At 47.9% G+C, this 17149-nt stretch overlaps 1 protein-coding gene across 1 annotated transcript in view; it reads right to left on the bottom strand.

Annotated features, from left to right (window-relative positions):
• The window catches only part of RAPGEF5 (Rap guanine nucleotide exchange factor 5), an 863712-nt gene that overhangs the window by 54362 nt on the left and 792201 nt on the right, over nt 1-17149 (bottom strand). The window contains exon 20 of the mRNA XM_069211465.1: nt 5061-5239. Within this exon, the coding sequence (XP_069067566.1) occupies nt 5061-5239 (179 nt within the window). The remainder of the gene's footprint in view (nt 1-5060; nt 5240-17149) is intronic.

The raw sequence follows: 17149 nt of genomic DNA, 5'->3' as shown, positions 1-17149 counted from the left end.
CGCTGCCTGAAGAAGAGCTGAGGATGAAGAGCTACCCTGCTTGTGACTGTGCCTTGTGGAGCTATCCTGCAGTTGCTGCTTCTGCCAGAGTAAGAAGGCAAAGACTGGACTTTGTGAGCCATCTTGTGAAGATCTCCCAGGGCTGGATTTAGAGCTTGCCTCCTGTTGTTCGAAGTCTCAGGGACAGCAAAGACTTCTCTCTGCCAGCACCTGCAGTCTCTGGAGAGACTCCTACTCTGCAAAGTAGTGCCCATCCAGCTCCTTGGACCCTGAAAAGAGAAGCTGGCAGCCTAGGAGGAAGAGATCCATGCACAGAACGCCGTGCAGGTAAAAGATCGACACGACTCTGATCTGCGGCTGAAAAATCGACACACCGCTGGCTTTGCGGCTGAAAATCGAGTCTCGCCTGCAACACAACCGAAGAATTGATACACAGAGCTGGAGAAACGACGTGCAGCACCGCTGATGGAGCTGCTGATATCGCAACCCGCGCTGCGTGGTTTTCGGATTGCTGTGCGGCTGGATTTGTAAAAACAAAGCAAGGCCTGCCGGACCCGAGAGTGCTGACCGGATCGACGCATCACTCTCCTGCAGAGAGAAGAAATGATGCGCCCGACCCAACAAAAAGAGAAACGATGCAAGGTCTCGCCCGTGAGTGAAATCGACACATTGCAAGCCTTTTTTGACGCACACTCACCCATGCGGGGATATTTTTGACGCACCAAAGGTACATTTTCACGCTAACAGTGTTAGTGTGTGTTTAAACCTACATGAAGACTCTTTTTGCTTTTTAATTGATAACTTGACTTGTGTACTGTGGATTTTTGCTGTTTTGGTCTTGTTTTGTTTAGATAAATATTCTCCACTTTTCTAAACCTGTGTTGTGTCATTTTGTAGTGATTTCATTAAGTTAGTGTGTGTGTTGGTACAAATACTTTACACCTAGCACTCTGAAGTCAAGCCTACTGCTTGTGCCAAGCTACCAAGGGGGTAAGCAGGGGTTAGCTGAGGGTAATTCTCTTTTACCCTGACTAGAGTGAGGGTCCTTGCTTGGACAGGGGGTAACCTGACTGCTAACCAAAGACCCCATTTCTAACACTGGCCAATTAGAAGGCAGTAAATAAGAGTGACAAGGAAGCCAAGAATGGTAAGCAATAGGCGGGCTTCCATGCTTCTTGTATCCGATATCTCTCAGAAGTGAGAGAACATGAATAGGTACAGGAAAGACCGGAAAAAGAGACCACAGCAAAACCCCTGGTTTAATGATATTCTGAAAATGTTCACAAGTGACAGCTGCGCACTAAATAATCTCTGTATGCTGAACATCCAACCCAAACACACAAGAATAGCACCACAGAAAACGGTAATGAGACACAAAAAGCTTATGTCTCTGGACACATTTTCTATCAACATCTGTGTGAACTGTGCAAAGTTATACAAAGATTCAGACTCACCCAGTGACTACAAACTACGCTGTCACACTCAAGAAGTCTGTGACATCCTGAACATCTTAGAGAGAGAAAAAAATCAAGCCAATCAGTAGTACCACTCTGGCTTGTGCCTAGCCTCCAAACACAACCCTTACTAAGCTTCTTCCTAAGTAATGAACTTCTAATCTGACTTGAAAAAGAAGACAGATGAATTATTTGTATGTGTGTTGCTTCTGTAAACTAATGCTGTCTGTTCATCAAGGCAGCTTCCTTTGGACTAGATTGAGAAAGTAAGCATTTTGTTCTGACCCTCTGAGCCTGGGATTTTCTCAGGAAGACCATGTTGTGAAAAGCCACTATAGATATTACATTTCAGACATTTGTTTTCTATCTGATGATTATATTTTACATTGTTGAAGACTACAATGCAACCTAATATACCCCCCCACAGAACTGGGTACAATGTAATCAAAGGACAAATGTTCATGGAGGAATTATTCCTCAAATACTAACCAATCAATGAAACTGTATATTTAATGTATGAATAAAAAGTAAGAAAGCAAACATCAACAAGACAAGCGTCTTGTTTATAAGCCAAATGTGATCATTTTATATAATCAAACACCTCAAAACATTTATAGAACATTACACAAAATATTATTAAAAAGGAGACACTGGTGTCATCTACGATATTCCATCCAGCCCTTAGACAACTTCCCCTTCACACAAGAATAAAAATGAAACATTCCCTTCTAATCTTTTTCACATTATTCAAATCATTTGGAGAGGAACTGGTGCAATTGTATGCAGTCATTTCTGTCAAAGAGGACTTGTAGTTGACATTTTGGTCTCAAAAGACAATCCAAAAGGCCATCATCAGGACTCAGTGTCAACATGGAATTATTCCTGTAGGTACTGATAAAATATATTACAAGTCAATCAACACACAATACAATCAATCACAAAAGTTTAAAACAACATGCAAGACACAAAGAGTGCCGCCCACTCACAAACCACTTATGAATAAAACACAAAAAGGTTGAATGTGAAATGTATATCGTAGGCCCACATGTCAACATCCACAACAAAATAATAAAACCTAATGTGATCAACTGAAAATCTAATTCCAATCCATCTAGATCAAAACATGAACACAACACCAGGGTGTTATATTCTCTCACTTGGTGTTCTTGTCTGCACCTCCAGAGCCGAGGTGTGGCGCGAGGACTTCAGGTGGAATGTTGAAGTCCAATTGTGGTATGGGGTTCATTGACAGTTGTGGTCAGGCGAGGCATTGGAGTTTTGCCGGTCTGGGAGGGGCATGCTGTTGTTACCGCAATTTAAGAAGAATAAAGCATCGGAAAACATCTACCTGTTTGTGATGTCGCATCTTTTCTTCGCGGGACGTAACACAAGGCCCCACTACAAAACAATCCGGGGTACCTGTATATATGGCCATCACATGGTCAGTTTAGTGGTGGTGCAACACACCAAAGAATCAGCCACCTTCTCAGAAAATAACCAACATTATTGAGCATAATATAGTGCACAGCCAAAATCTTACCATGAATTGAAACATTTGAGGAATAGCTTGCAAGATCAATGTGCAATCAGTAAGAAATATATACATCATGACGGCTTCTTTTCAATGACACAACTTAGACCATCTTTCGAAAACTCACATATGTAGAGAAACTTACTTAAAGCATACTGGCCTCTGTCTTTACACTAAGTCTAATAGGGAACGAATTGGCATAAGTTGCAATATTCACCAAACTCTTGATTCTCTACTTCAGTTACTTCACAGGTACATGACCAACTCAGCGTCTACAGTACACCCAGATGCCAACATCCAATTTAAGAGTACTGCTTGGTTAGAAGGAATAAGGTCATGTGAAATAGCTGACACAACATGGCGGCCATCTTAAAAAGTTCTTACAATGCTGCCATCATGGAAATTCCAGAGAGTCCTACCTGAAACTAAAAGCAGTCCTTTCTCACATACCCAATATAAAGCAAAGTCAAAAACCAAACAGATGCTCATATCAGTGGGAGGCCGCATGTCCACCTTATATAACACAGTAGTAACAGCATGACATGCCATGAGATTGGGTATTTAGTGGACAACATCATAAGATACTTGGGTCACACGGTGTTCGCAAAGTCCCTAGACTACCACCAATGAGGCAGGGGAAACTGAGTCACTCTAATATCCTGGCTCAGTTCAATGTATGCCACAGCAACTACTAGGAAGAATTAATTTGATATATGTCTGTTTGATATATCAATCAATCAATCAATCAATCAATCAAAAAATGTATAGAGCGCATTACTCACCCGTGAGGGTCTCAAGGCGCTTGGGGGGAGGGTCAAGGGTGGGACAATACGGGTCACTGTTCGAACAACCATGTATTGAGGTTCTTTCTGAAGAGCAGGAGGTCTTTGGTTTTGCGAAAGTTGGTGGGGAGGGAGTTCCAGGTTTTGGGGGCGAGGTAGGAGAAGGACCTGCCTCCTGTGGTGGTGCGTTGGATGCGGGGGACTGTGGCTAGGGCGAGGTCGGCTGATCGGAGGTTGCGTGTGGAAGTTCACTCTTTCGTTGAGGTAGGTTGGGCCGGTGTTGTGGAGGGATTTGTGTGCGTGGATGAGGATCTTGAATGTGATTCTTTTGTCTGTGGGGAGCCAGTGAAGGGATTTGAGGTGTGGTGAGATTCGTTCGTGGCGGGGGAGGCCAAGGACGAAGCGTGCGGCTGTGTTCTGGATTCTCTGGAGTTTGCGTTTGAGTTTGAGTGTGGTGCCGGTGTAGAGGGCGTTACCGTAGTCTAGTCTGTTGCTGATGAGTGCATGGGTGACTGTCTTCCTGGTCTCTAGGGGAATCCATTGCAAGGATTTTTTTAGAGTGCGGAGTGTGTGGAAGCAGGAGGAGGTTAGAGCATTGATTTGCTGTGTCATGGAGAGGGAGGGGTCCACGATGATGCCGAGGTTGCGTGCGTGGTTTGGGGGGTGGGTGCGGGTCCTAGGGCGGTGGGCCACCAGGAGTCGTCCCATGTGGTTTTGTTGGGGCCGAAGATGATGATCTCGGTTTTGCTGGAGTTAAGCTTGAGGTGGTTAGTTGTCATCCAGTTGGCGGCGTCGAGGAGGGCAGCGTGTAGGTTGGTTTTGGCGGTGGTGGGGTTGTGGGTGAGGGAGAGGATGAGTTGGGTGTCATCTGCGTAGGAGAGGATAGTGATTCCGTGTGATCGAAGGAGATTAGCTAGGGGGATCATGTAAATGTTGAAGAGTGTGGGGCTGAGGGAGGACCCTTGGGGGACTCTGCAGATGATCGTGGTAGTGGTGGAGTGGAAAGGTGGAAGGCGGACTCTCTGGGTCCGGTTGGTAAGGAAGGAGGTGAGCCAGTCTAAGGCTTTGTGGCGAATTCCTATGTTGCGGAGGCGTGTGCGGAGTGTGTGGTGGCACACGGTATCAACAAGACAAGCTTTTTTTTCAGACATTAACTGTACAGTTTCATTAATTGGTTTGTATTGGAGAAATATGTCCTCCACAAACATTTGTCCTTTGATTATATTTTACATTTATCATACAAACAAAATATAATATAAAATAGAACCAATAAAAACATTATAGTTAACTTACTGAGCTGCAATTTTGATGAACTTTTTCACAAGCTGCACACGCTTGACAAGCTGGCTGCAGAGAAGGATCTCTGTGGCTACCCAGAGCTGAACTTCATTACATCTTTGAAGCAGGAGGCTGAGGTTAACTGTATTTTCTCCATTGCCTTGTCTGCTGAAGGTGAAGTAAATCAGTTCTTGCTGTGAAAGAGTTAATGAGTTAGAAGCTGAATATTACTGCCATAAATAATTATTTATTTGTGTGTAAAGACAAGGCTTAAGGCTCCACGGACCCAAGCACTAGTGGACACCTGCATAAATAAGAATAAAACACAATTAGTTTTGCAGTGTGTGGGCTTGAGAGCGGGTGTGTGTTTGTGGGGGGAGAGGAGGATGTGGCTTGGAACCTGAATTTTGCATGTATTCAGCTACCAGGGTGAGAGGTAATCCTGGAGTGTCATCTTATGACCCTTTCTGTACAACAATCTGACTGGAAGAGTGACTGACTGCAATAACATTATCAAACTGTAGTTGTTTCCTTTGCTTCACGGACTATCACAAAGCATACTTTTTCAGGCATGATTTTTATTACAGAATATACATTGTGGAATATGTCTTTTTGTAGTAGTACAGACTATAAACAATCCTTGGAATTGTCAGCATGTTGGGTCAATCTAGGAACTTTGCAAGGGGTCAGATGAGTCACACAGATTCTCCAGAAGGGAAAATGGTCAAGCAGTTCACCTATTTGTTGGATGCTGTTAGACTTTGGAATACTCTTTACCCAAACCCTTCACAGCTCCTGTTTTCTGAATCTGTTTTGTTGGCATTAGGACTCTGTGCACTTTACCAGTGCTAAAGTGCTTGTGTTCTCTCCCTATCACAAGGTAAATGTGGCTTACACCTGACTGAAACATTTAATTTACTTGTATGGCCCTAGTATATGGGAGTACATGTACCCAGGGCCTGTAAATTAAATGCTACTATTGGACCTTCAGCACTCGTTGTACCACCCACCAAAGTAACCCTTAAAAAAATTTCTAAGGCCTGCCACTGCAACCTGTAGTGCAGTTGTAAACTGCCATTTTGACCTGGCAAATAAACCTTTTACCAGGCCCACACCGTCCTTTTTAATACATATACATCATCTATGAAGTAGGCTCCAATGGGCCATAGGGCAGGGTGCCTTGTATTACAAAATAGGACATGTGGGTTTAAGATTTACATGTCCAGGTAGTGAATAACACTCTAATTTGTTTTTCTTTAACAACCTCTCCCATAGACTTACATTAGATTGCCTTATTGCATTTAATAAGAGCTAACATTTTATTCAGAGTAGGTAGAGATGTCATGTTTAGACTCAAATGAGTTGTAATTTAAAAAGTCATTAATGGTAAAGTTGGATTTTAAGACAATTCTGAAAATGCCACTTTTAGAAATTCAGCATTTTTGTCCTAGGCATTTGTGTTTTCTTTCAGTGTCCTGTGTCACATGACTGTGCATGGGTCTGCTCTTGGCCTTTTTGTATTGCTGTCAGGCAGTGAGACAAAAGGGGAATAGTGTTGGCAGGATGGGTGATTCTGCCAGGTAGGCCAGAGGCTGAGCTGCTTCCTTCTCCATTTACACTTCAAAGTGCTTTCCTCCGGCACACTAACCTTTTGTCACCTTGGCAAGGGAAGCAAAGAATGTTCCACACCAAGATGTGGAAGTAGCATAAGGAATTCCTCTACTTCAGAGGCTGGCACCAGGTATACATTTTGGACCCTCAGACTAATGCCTCAGACCACTCCTGGACCTGTGGAAGAGTTCAGAAGGACTTCTATGACCCCACAGAGGAATGCCCTGCTACTATTAGAGAACTGCCTTGCTGCTTGAAGGAGAACTGGATCATCTCCTTGAACCCAGGACCACCAGAAGAGAGTCCCAGGGCTCATTGGCTGGCCTCCTTTGCAAGCTACAGAGACATAAGCTTCTGAGACCTTGTACCATGCACCCGACCTCCGCTGTAGTGAGTACCAGCCCCACAAGTGGTGCCCCTAACGTCCCTGACCATTGGAAGTGGTGTTAAAGGTGCTGCTCCTGCCTAACCCTAAAGCTTGAGACTTAAAATAAATTTCAGCAAAAACTTCCTGCCAAACCAACAAGACCAGGACCTATCTGCCATCTGACCCCCCCCCCCATCACGGTGCATTGCCAGTCGGCCTGACTTGATGGTGGCTTATGCTTTGTTCTTCTCTGCACCAGCAAATCATAATCAGCTAGACCTCTCAGTGATGGTATCCGCCTTATGGAGCCCACTTTGCCTGCAGGTTTGTCCTGCTAGAGGTTTTCAACTTCAAAAAAGTTGTGTAAGTCCGAGGGTAAAATCTTCACTGGGCTCGATGGCAAGTGGCTCCCCACTTACTATGATGACCTCCTCTCACTGGACATCCAGCTTTTCCCACTCAGAGTTTTTTTTCACCATCATCAACAACTTCACCAAAACTTGGTCCACGGGATTCTAGGTGATGACAATCCTCGGACACAGCTTGCTGCCCTTGACCTGCTGAACTCTACATTCTCCTGGACTTTTCATGAAGACATTTTCTAAGTCTGAAGGTAATCCGGGCCCATCCCACCCGTTGTAGCAGACCCACACTCGATAATGATGGGCTTTAACTTTTGACAGTTTCGTGCAGCCAGATATGCACAGTTGGCACTTAAATCTTTTATCCCCTAGATTTACCAAAAACATAAAAAAATCATTATGTGGTTCTACTAATTGAATTACGTTTATTTTGTTGCCATTTTATTAATTAAACTTTAGTCTATTTTTCTCAATTGGTTTGGGTTTTTTCTTGTGTTGTGTTTTAACTTTATTACAGTTTTTGAGCTGCATAAATAATTCACTCATTGCCTCTAAGTTAGGCCTGACTGCTTTTGTGCTAAGCTACCAGAGGGGTCAGCACAGGTTAATTTAGTGACGTTTTTGCTTCACCCTGACAATGGTTATGGTTGTTTCCTGATTGGGGCCTGCCACCCCCTTCAACCAATATTCTTACACATGCCCTTACTATTCCAACAAAGAAATTCAAGAAATGCACTGGCACATATCCACGGAAGGCCTAAAGGGTTAATGATGAATGAATTTTCACTACTGCACTTTATCATCAGCCTTTATTGGAAAGCACTCATGGGGAGTAACTGGTGCTCTTTTTGGCTGTCTGTGGGTTCTTGACTGGAGCACGGTGACTATAGGGCAGACGACTGACCCGAACAGTGCAGCTGCAAGACACAGCAGACTCACACTCCTGTAGTTTGTTATGCCGTCTCCTCGCTTATAGATGGTAAAAAGTCACTAGTTGAGAACGCATATTTAAAGCCGCTTTTAAATCAAGAAAGCCTGACGTAGGGCAGCATGTGCTGTAAATGATGTTCACATTTTTTAGATTCAAGTAGATTTAATTATAAGGCGCAAATTGGCGAGTTGCCAATGGAAGAGAACAGAAGTGCACTTAGAGAACCACTGAGAAATGTCATTACAACCACTCTGCCAAATGTATTCCCAGGGACAATGCAGATATTACAGCCATTTTCTTCAGAGAAGACATAGACTTTCTGGTATGCGGTTTCACCCATAGAAAATATGTCTGGCAAGAGCAATACTTATCAAGCCAGTAATTACTTCAAGGCATGAACGAAGGGACACATGTCAGACAAATTACTTTTATCCTGTACCTTGTAGCCAATACATTATCATTATGAAATTCAAATGAAGGCGATTAGCCTACAATGAGAGAAAACTGATGAAGTGACAAGCGATTAGTTTATAGAAAGATGTCTGCGCTAAGTTCTCTCTTAGGTCATGGCCTATGGGCTCTGACCTTGGGCCTGGGAGGAAGCTTGCATAGCAAAGACACTTGATAAAGGGCAGTGGTGTGCGGTTTTACCGAAGTCATCAAGAATGCCAGCAGTAATGTGATATAAAGTGTTACTAGTGATCACTAATCATGTCAACTGTTCAAACAAAAAATAAAGAAGCAAGGGAGTATGTAAACCTTCAGTAAACAGTTGTGGTAAGAGGCATTATTTGGAGGTTCAATTATGTACCTGAATATCTGAAAGGTGATGTAATATCATTGTTATAGTGATGTTATGCCACATAATATTTCTGATATGATCAGTGTATTCTATATGAAGGAATGCAGACGTGCTTCCACTTCCTGAAATATATATTCTCATAAACATTAAATATGATTTGAGTCCCACTTTTTATAATAGAAGACCCTGCAGTGCGTTTGTACGGAGAAAATTGCTATATTGCCACTGCTAGCAAGCAGATGTTGAAAAGAGCAATTATTTGCTGCTTAACGTTTGTAGTCTATGATGCAATTGGCGATGCAATGCGCAAAATTGCATGACACACAGGGTGCCTCTGAAGGAAAATGAAGTATACACTTTCAAGATGTAAAGGACATGGAGAGGAACAAGGGTACAGTGTTTTGTTTATGCACAAAAGTTCTCGGTGTAGCACTAATGAAAGTTGTTATTTTGCACTGGAATAAGATTAGTAATATATGCTTGGTTATGAGTCAAAATCTGATATATAATGAAATTTGGGACGAAAGCTTGACTCCCCTAATAATCTAAAACATTACATCAATGATAGGACAAAAAATTACACAATCATTTACATGACTGAAGGTTTAACATTGTCTTTGAGGATGGGCTCTTATGATTTCATGTGGAAGGTTTAAGGTGAGGTTATAATTGTGTAATTCACTATACCGGGAGTAGTTCAATTGTCTCTGCGGTATAACGTCCACTAAAGCATGTTTTCTGAATTTTGGGGTATTTTATGTAAACACTATTGCAAGCACCACTTGTTTACTGGTGCTTCTGACCCCAGAGCCCACCGGATATAAAGTCTGAGTGCATGTGGTGGTGTTAGACCCGACAGCCTTAGGGTAGTCACCCCTAACTTTTTGCCTAGCTCCCTCCACTTTTGAGATACTGTTTTTGCTGGTTTTTAGACTCTGCACACTTTACCACTGCTAACCAGTGCTATGCCCTCTCCCTTTAAACATGGTAACATTGGTTCATAGCCAATTAAGCTATTCAAATTTGCTAACCAGTGCTAAAGTGCATATGATCTCTCCCTTAAAACATGATGATATTGGATCATACCCAATTGGCTTATTTAATTTACTTATAAGTCCCTAGTAGAGTGTATTATATGTGCCCAGGGCTTGTAGATTAAATGCTACTACTGGGCCTGCAGCACTGATTGTGCCACCCACTTCAGTAGCCCCTAAACCTTCCCTCAGGCCTGCCACTGCAAGGCCTGTGTGTGTGGTTCAAATCAAATCAAATCAAATCATTAACATTTATAAAGCGCGCTACTCACCCGTGCGGGTCTCAAGGCGCTAGGGGAAAAAGGGGGGGGGTTATCGCTGTTCGAACAGCCAGGTCTTTAGGAGTCTCCGGAAAGCGGAGTGGTCCTGGGTGGTCCTGAGGCTGGTCGGGAGGGAGTTCCAGGTCTTGGCCGCCAGGAAGGAGAAAGATCTCCCACCCGCCGTGGAGAGGCGGATGCGAGGGACAGCAGCGAGTGCGAGGCCAGAGGAGCGGAGGAGGCGGGTGGGGACGTAGAAGATGAGGCGTCTGTTGAGGTATTGCGGTCCCTTGTCGTAGAGGGCTTTGTGTGCGTGGGTGAGAAGTCGGAAGGTGATCCTTTTGCTGACAGGGAGCCAATGCAGGTGTCTCAGGTGTGCGGAGATGTGGCTGCTGCGGGGTATGTCGAGGATGAGGCGGGCCGTGGCGTTTTGAATGCGTTGCAGGCGATTTTGGAGTTTGGCTGTGGTCCCGGCGTAGAGGGTGTTGCCGTAGTCCAGGCGGCTCATGACGAGGGTGTGGGTCACGGTTTTTCTGGTGTCGGCGGGGATCCAGCGGAAGATCTTGCGGAGCATGCGGAGGGTGAGGAAGCAGGCGGAGGACACGGTGTTGACTTGCTTGGTCATGGTGAGAAGAGAGTCCAAGATGAAGCCGAGGTTGCGGGCGTGGTCTGTGGGGGTCGGTGCAGTGCCGAGGGCCGTGGGCCACCAGGAGTCGTCCCAGGTGGACGGGGTGTTGCCGAGGATGAGGACTTCCGTTTTTTCAGAGTTCAGCTTTAGGCGGCTGTGCCTCATCCAATCTGCGACGTCCTTCATACCCTCTTGTAGGTTGGTATTGGCGCTGGCGGGGTCCTTGGTGAGGGAGAGTATAAGTTGGGTGTCGTCGGCGTAGGAGGTGATGATGATGTCGTGCTTGCGTACGATGTTGGCGAGGGGGCTCATGTAGACATTGAAGAGTGTCGGGCTGAGTGATGAGCCTTGGGGTACGCCGCAGATGATCTCGGTGGGTTCTGAGCGAAATGGAGGGAGGTAAACTCTTTGGGAACGGTTAGAGAGGAAGGAGGCGATCCAGTCCAGGGCCTGGCCTTGGATCCCGGTGGAGCGGAGGCAGGTGATTAGGGTGCGGTGACAGACGGTGTCAAAGGCAGCCGAGAGGTCGAGCAGAATGAGGGCGACTGTTTCACCGTTGTCCATCAGGGTTCTGATGTCGTCAGTGACTGAGATGAGGGCGGTTTCAGTGCTGTGGTTGGTTCGGAATCCGGTGTGTGAGGGGTCGAGCAGGTTGTTGTCTTCCAGGAAGGTGGTCAGCTGTTTGTTGACGGTCTTCTCTATTACTTTGGCTGGGAAAGGCAGAAGAGAGATGGGGCGGAAGTTTTTTAGGTCGCTCGGGTCAGCCGTAGGTTTCTTTAGTAGGGCGTTGACTTCGGCGTGTTTCCAGCATTCGGGGAAGGTAGCAGAAGAAAAAGAAAAGTTAATGACGGTCTGGAGGTGCGGGGCGATGATGTCGTCGGCTTTGTTAAAGATGAAGTGCGGGCAGGGGTCCGAAGGGGCGCCGGAGTGGATAGAGTTCATGATGGATTTGGTTTCTTCCGTGTTGATGTGGGACCAGTTGTTGAGGGTGATGGCCGTGGATGCCGGTTCGGTGGTGTATGGTTGGGTCTGGTGTCCGAAGCTGTCGTGGAGGTCGCTAATCTTGCGATGGAAGAAAGTGGCGAGGGATTCGCACAGATCCTGTGAGGGCGTGACGGCGTTGGCGTTGGCGCTGGGGTTGGAGAACTCCTTGACGATGCTGAAGAGTTCTCTGCTGTTGTGTCTGTTTTTGTCCAGTCTGTCGGTGAAGAAGTTCTTTTTGGCAGCGCGGATCAGGTGGTGGTGTTCGCGGGTAGCGTTCTTGAGGGCGGTCATGTTGTCAGCGGTGTGGTCCTTGCGCCAGGCTTTCTCAAGGGCGCGACAAGTTTTTTTTGATTCTTTGAGGGTGTCAGAGAACCAGAGAGGTTTTTTGGTGTTGGTCTGTCGATTCGTGCGTTTGAGGGGAGCAAGGATGTCTGCGCAGTTGGAGATCCAGTTTGTGAGGTTGAGGGCTGCGTCGTTGGGGTCGGTGGTGAGGGTGGGTTGGTTGGCGGCGAGTGCGGAGAAGAGTTGCTCTTCAGGGATCTTGTTCCACTGTCGACGAGGGATGGGTTGGGTGCGGAGATGGCGGGTCTCGCGTCGGAATGTGAAGTGGACGCAGCTGTGGTCGGACCAGTGTAGGGCGGAGGCGTGGCTGAAGAAGACGTGTTTGCTGGCGGAGAAGATGGGGTCAAGCGTGTGTCCGGCGATGTGGGTGGCGGTGTTCACCAGTTGTTTGAGGCCGAGGTTGGCGAGGTTGTCGAGCAGGGTGGTGGTGTTGGGGTCGTTGTTTTGTTCCAGATGGAAGTTGAGGTCACCTAGGAGGATGTAGTCCGGCGAGGCGAGGGCGTGCGGGGAGATGAAGTCGGCGATGGCGTCGCTGAAAGGGGCGCGTGGCCCGGGAGGACGGTAGACGAGGGATCCTCTGAGGGTGGTCCTCGGATCAGTGCGAATCTGAAAATGCAGGTGTTCAGCGGCGAGAGGGGTGTCTTCGGTGGAGGTGGTGACGCTGATGGAGTCTTTGAAGACGATGGCGATACCTCCTCCTACCTGGTTGGTGCGGTCTTTTCTGGAGATCTTGTAGCCTTCAGGGATGGCAGTGGCGATGTCAGGGGCCGAGGAGGCGTTCATCCAGGTCTCCGTGATGAAGGCGACGTCCGGTGCTATGGAGTCCAGGAGGTCCCAGAGTTCAATGGTGTGTTTGTGGACGGAGCGAGCGTTGACTAGGATGCACTTGAGGTGGTTGATGGCGCGTGGGCTTGTGGTCGTGGTTGTTGCGTGGTGGAAGGTGCGTTTGCAGGAGTTGCAGGCGAAGGGTCCATGGGTGCGTTTGGGGTGAGCTTGGAAGCAGGTGTTGGAGCGTTCTGGGTTGAGGGCGTGGAGGGTGGTGGGGTCGTAGCGGGTCAGCGGGGATTGGGATAGCTGGGGACCAGGGGTCGTGGCGCTGGGCGCGGGCAAGGCGCGGACGGGCGCAGACGGGCTTGCCTCTGGCGCGCCTCCGGCGCGCACGCTGCGCACTAGCGCAGCGGCCGCCATATGAGGTAGGAGGGGGGGAGGGGTCAGGTGGGGGCGAATGGGAGCTGGGGGGTGGGGGCGTGCAGGAGGTCGCGGCGGGAAAGCGCGAGGGAGGGGGGGACAGGTAGAGTGAGAAGAGCTGGGGGAGGGGGGTTTAAGGGTGGAGGGGGGTGAGTGTTAGGAGGTTTAGGAGAAAAGGGAGAAAGATAGGAGTAGGGTTGAGAAGATAGGGGAGGGGGGGTTGTAGAGGTGGGTGAGGGTGAGAGGTAGAGTGAGAGGATAGGAAGATAGGTAATAGAGGGGGTGAGGGGGGGAGAGATAGAGAAATAGATAGAAAAATAGATAGGGAAATCGATAGATAGGGAAATAGATAGAGAGATAGGAAGATAGGAGGAGGTGGAGAGTGAGGGAGTTAGATAGTGGGATAGAGAGATAGAGAGATAGGTAGATAGGAGGAGTGAGGGAGGTAGATAGTGAACGGGTTAGATAGGAGAGATAGAGAGGGGGATGCGAGTGGGGGAGAGGGATGAGGCAGGAGCAGGAGGGCAGGCACGGGGAGAAGAGGACGGAGGAGGCAGAAGAGCCGAAGACAAGAAGAACAGAAGACAAGAAGAACAGAAGAACAGAAGAACAGAAGAACAGAAGAACAGAAGAACAGAAGAACAGAAGACCGGAAGGAGAGAAGAAAGGAAGATAAGAAGACCGGAAGGAGAGAAGAAAGGAAGACCGGAAGAACACAGAAGAACATAGAACACAGAAGAACACAGAAGAACACAGAAGAAGATACAGAAAAACGAAGAACAGAGGGCAGAAGACCACAGAAGAAGATGAGGAAGAAGAGAAGAAGAGTGAAGACGGGGGAAAGAAGAGTACAGAAGAAGATTACAGACGAGGAGCGAGGAGGAAGAACAGAAGAACAGAGAAGAAGAAAAGAAGAAAAGAAGCAGGAGCAGGAGAGAGGGTGAGTAGCGCGGGGCAGAGGGAGGGGCTGGGAGGGGGGGGGTACTTACTGTGAGGTGGGTCTCAGGAACTCAGGAACTCAGGAACTCAGGAACCTGGAGGAGCTGCAGCGGCAGGGGGAGCGACCTACCCTTGGTCGATTTGACATTTAAAAATACTTGCCAAGCCTAAAATTGCTTTTCTTCTGCATAAAAGACAACCCTAAGGTATGCCTTAGGTAACCCATAGGGTAGGGTGCTGTGTGAGCAAAAGGCAGGACATGTAACTATGTAGTTTACGCGTCCTGGTAGTGTAAAACGCCTACATTTGTTTTACACTGCTGTGAAGTCTGCTCCCTTCATAGGCTAACATTGGGGCTGCCCACATACACTGTTTGAGTGGTAGCTGCTGATCTGAAAGTAGTAGGAATTTCATATTTAGTATGACCAGAAAGGTAATAAAAAACCCTGCTAATTAGTGAAGTTGGATTTAATATCACTATTTTAGAAATGCCACTTTTAGAAAGTGAGCATTTCTCTGCACTTAAATCTTTTTGTGCCTTACAACCCACGTCTGGCTGGGCTTAGTTGACAGCTCCCTTGTGCATTCACTCAGACACACCCCAAACACAGGGTACTCAGCCTCACTTGCATACATCTGCATTTTGAATGGGTCTTCCTGGCCTGGGAGGGTGGAGGACCTGCTCTCACACAAAGGACTGACACTCCCCCTACTGGGACCCTGGCAGACAGGACTGAACTGAAAGGGGACCTGGTGCACTTCTTAGCCACTCTTTGAAGTCTCTCCCACTTCAAAGGCACATTTGGGTATAAAACAGGGCCTCTGCCCTACCTCATCAGACACTTGCTGGAGAAGAAACCTGAACCAGAAACTACATCCTGCCAAGAAGAACTGCCTGGCGGCTCAAAGGTCTCACCTGTCTGCTTTCTGTGAAGGACTGCAGCCTTGCTGTTGCCCTGCTGCCTTGCTTCTCTCTGGCTGTGGTAAAGAAGTGCTCTCCAAGGGCTTGGATAGAGCTTGCCTCCTGTTCCCTGAAGTCTCAGGGCCAAAAAGACTTCATCTCTGCACGAAGGACTCCTTGTGCGGCGAAATTCTAAGCACAGCCTGCCAGAAATGATGCACAGCCTGCACTGCAGTGAAAATTCCACTGCACGCTGAACCAGAATGACGCAGCCTGACTTCGCAATGAGAAGATCGATGCAGTGCCAGTGTAGCGACCGGAAATTTGACGCACAGCCTCACCGGATCAACGCACAGCTGAGCCGGAATGACGCAGCCTGACTTCCAGAGAGGAATCGATGCAACGCCTGCTGAGAGGTAGAAAAATAGAAGTAGCACCTACCAGATTGACGAGGCTCCTGTGACTTCGCCCTAGCAGCGCTGGAAATCTACGCATCGTCCCTGGGCATCTGAAAACCCTGCAACCCGAAGAGGATCCAAGACCGAGAGCCAGAAATCGACGCACAGCCATCCCTGCGTGAAAACTAAATGACACATCGCCAGGTGCGGCCCGAGAAATTGACGCACACCCCTTTGTAGGTCGCTCCCCCTGCCGCTGCAGCTCCTCCAAGTTCCCGAGTTCCTGTGTTCCTGAGACCCACCTAACTGTAAGTACCCCCCTCCTCCCAGCCCCTCGCCCTGCCCTGCGCCACTCACCTTCTCTCCTGCTCCTGCTTCTTTTCCTCCTCTCTGTCTCTTCCTCCTCGCTCCCCCTCTGCAATCTTCTTCTGTGTTCTTCTGTTCTTCTCTTCTGTTCTTCTGTTCTTCCCTTCTGTTCTTCTGTGTTCTTCCGGTCTTCTGTGTTCTTCTTCTCGTTTCTTCTGTGTTCTTCTGTGTTCTTCTGTGTTCTTCTGTGTTCTTCTCTGTTCTTCTCTGTTCTTCTGCTCTTCCTGTCTTCTGTTCTTCTGTTCTTCTGTCTTCTGCTCTTCCGGTCTTCTGTTCTTCTGTCTTCTGTTCTTCTGTCCTCTGTTCTCCTGTCTTCGGCTCTTCTACCTCCTCCGTCTTCTTCCCCCGAGCCTGCCCTCCTGCTCCTTCCTCATCCCCCTCCCTCACTCGCCTCCCCCTCTCTCACCCCTAGCTAACCCGTTCGCTATCTACCTCCCTCACTCCTCCTATCTTCCTATCTCTCTAGCTCCCTATCTCACTATCTAACTCCCCCACTCTCCACCTCCTCCTACCTACCTATCTGTCTATCTATCTATTTCCCTATCTATCGACTTCTCTATTTTCTCTATCTATTTCTCTATCTCTCCCCCCCTCCCGCCACCCCCTCTACTACCTATCTCCCTATCCTCTCACTCTACCTCTCTCCCTCACCCACCTCTACAACCCCCCCTCCCCTATCTTCACAACCCTACTCCTATCTCTCTCCCTAATCTCCAAACCTCCTAACACTCACCCTCCTCCACCCTAAACCCCCTCCCCCAGCTCCTCTCACTCTACCTGTCCCCCCCCCCTCCCTCGCGCTTTCCCGCCGCGACCTCCTGCACGCCCCCGCCCCCCAGCTCCCATTCGCCCCCAGCTGACCCCTAACCCCCCCTCCTACCTCTTATGGCGGCCGCTGCGCGACAGTGGTAGCGACCCTTGACCCAATGGTAGGTCGCTCCCCCTGCCGCTGCAGCTCCTCCAAGTTCCCGAGTTCCTGTGTTCCTGAGACCCA

This window comes from Pleurodeles waltl, chromosome 10 (assembly GCF_031143425.1).
Source record: "Pleurodeles waltl isolate 20211129_DDA chromosome 10, aPleWal1.hap1.20221129, whole genome shotgun sequence".
Taxonomy (NCBI): Eukaryota; Metazoa; Chordata; class Amphibia; order Caudata; family Salamandridae; genus Pleurodeles; species Pleurodeles waltl.
Note: the sequence above shows the minus strand (reverse complement) of the source record. Positions and strands in the feature narration are given on the sequence as shown.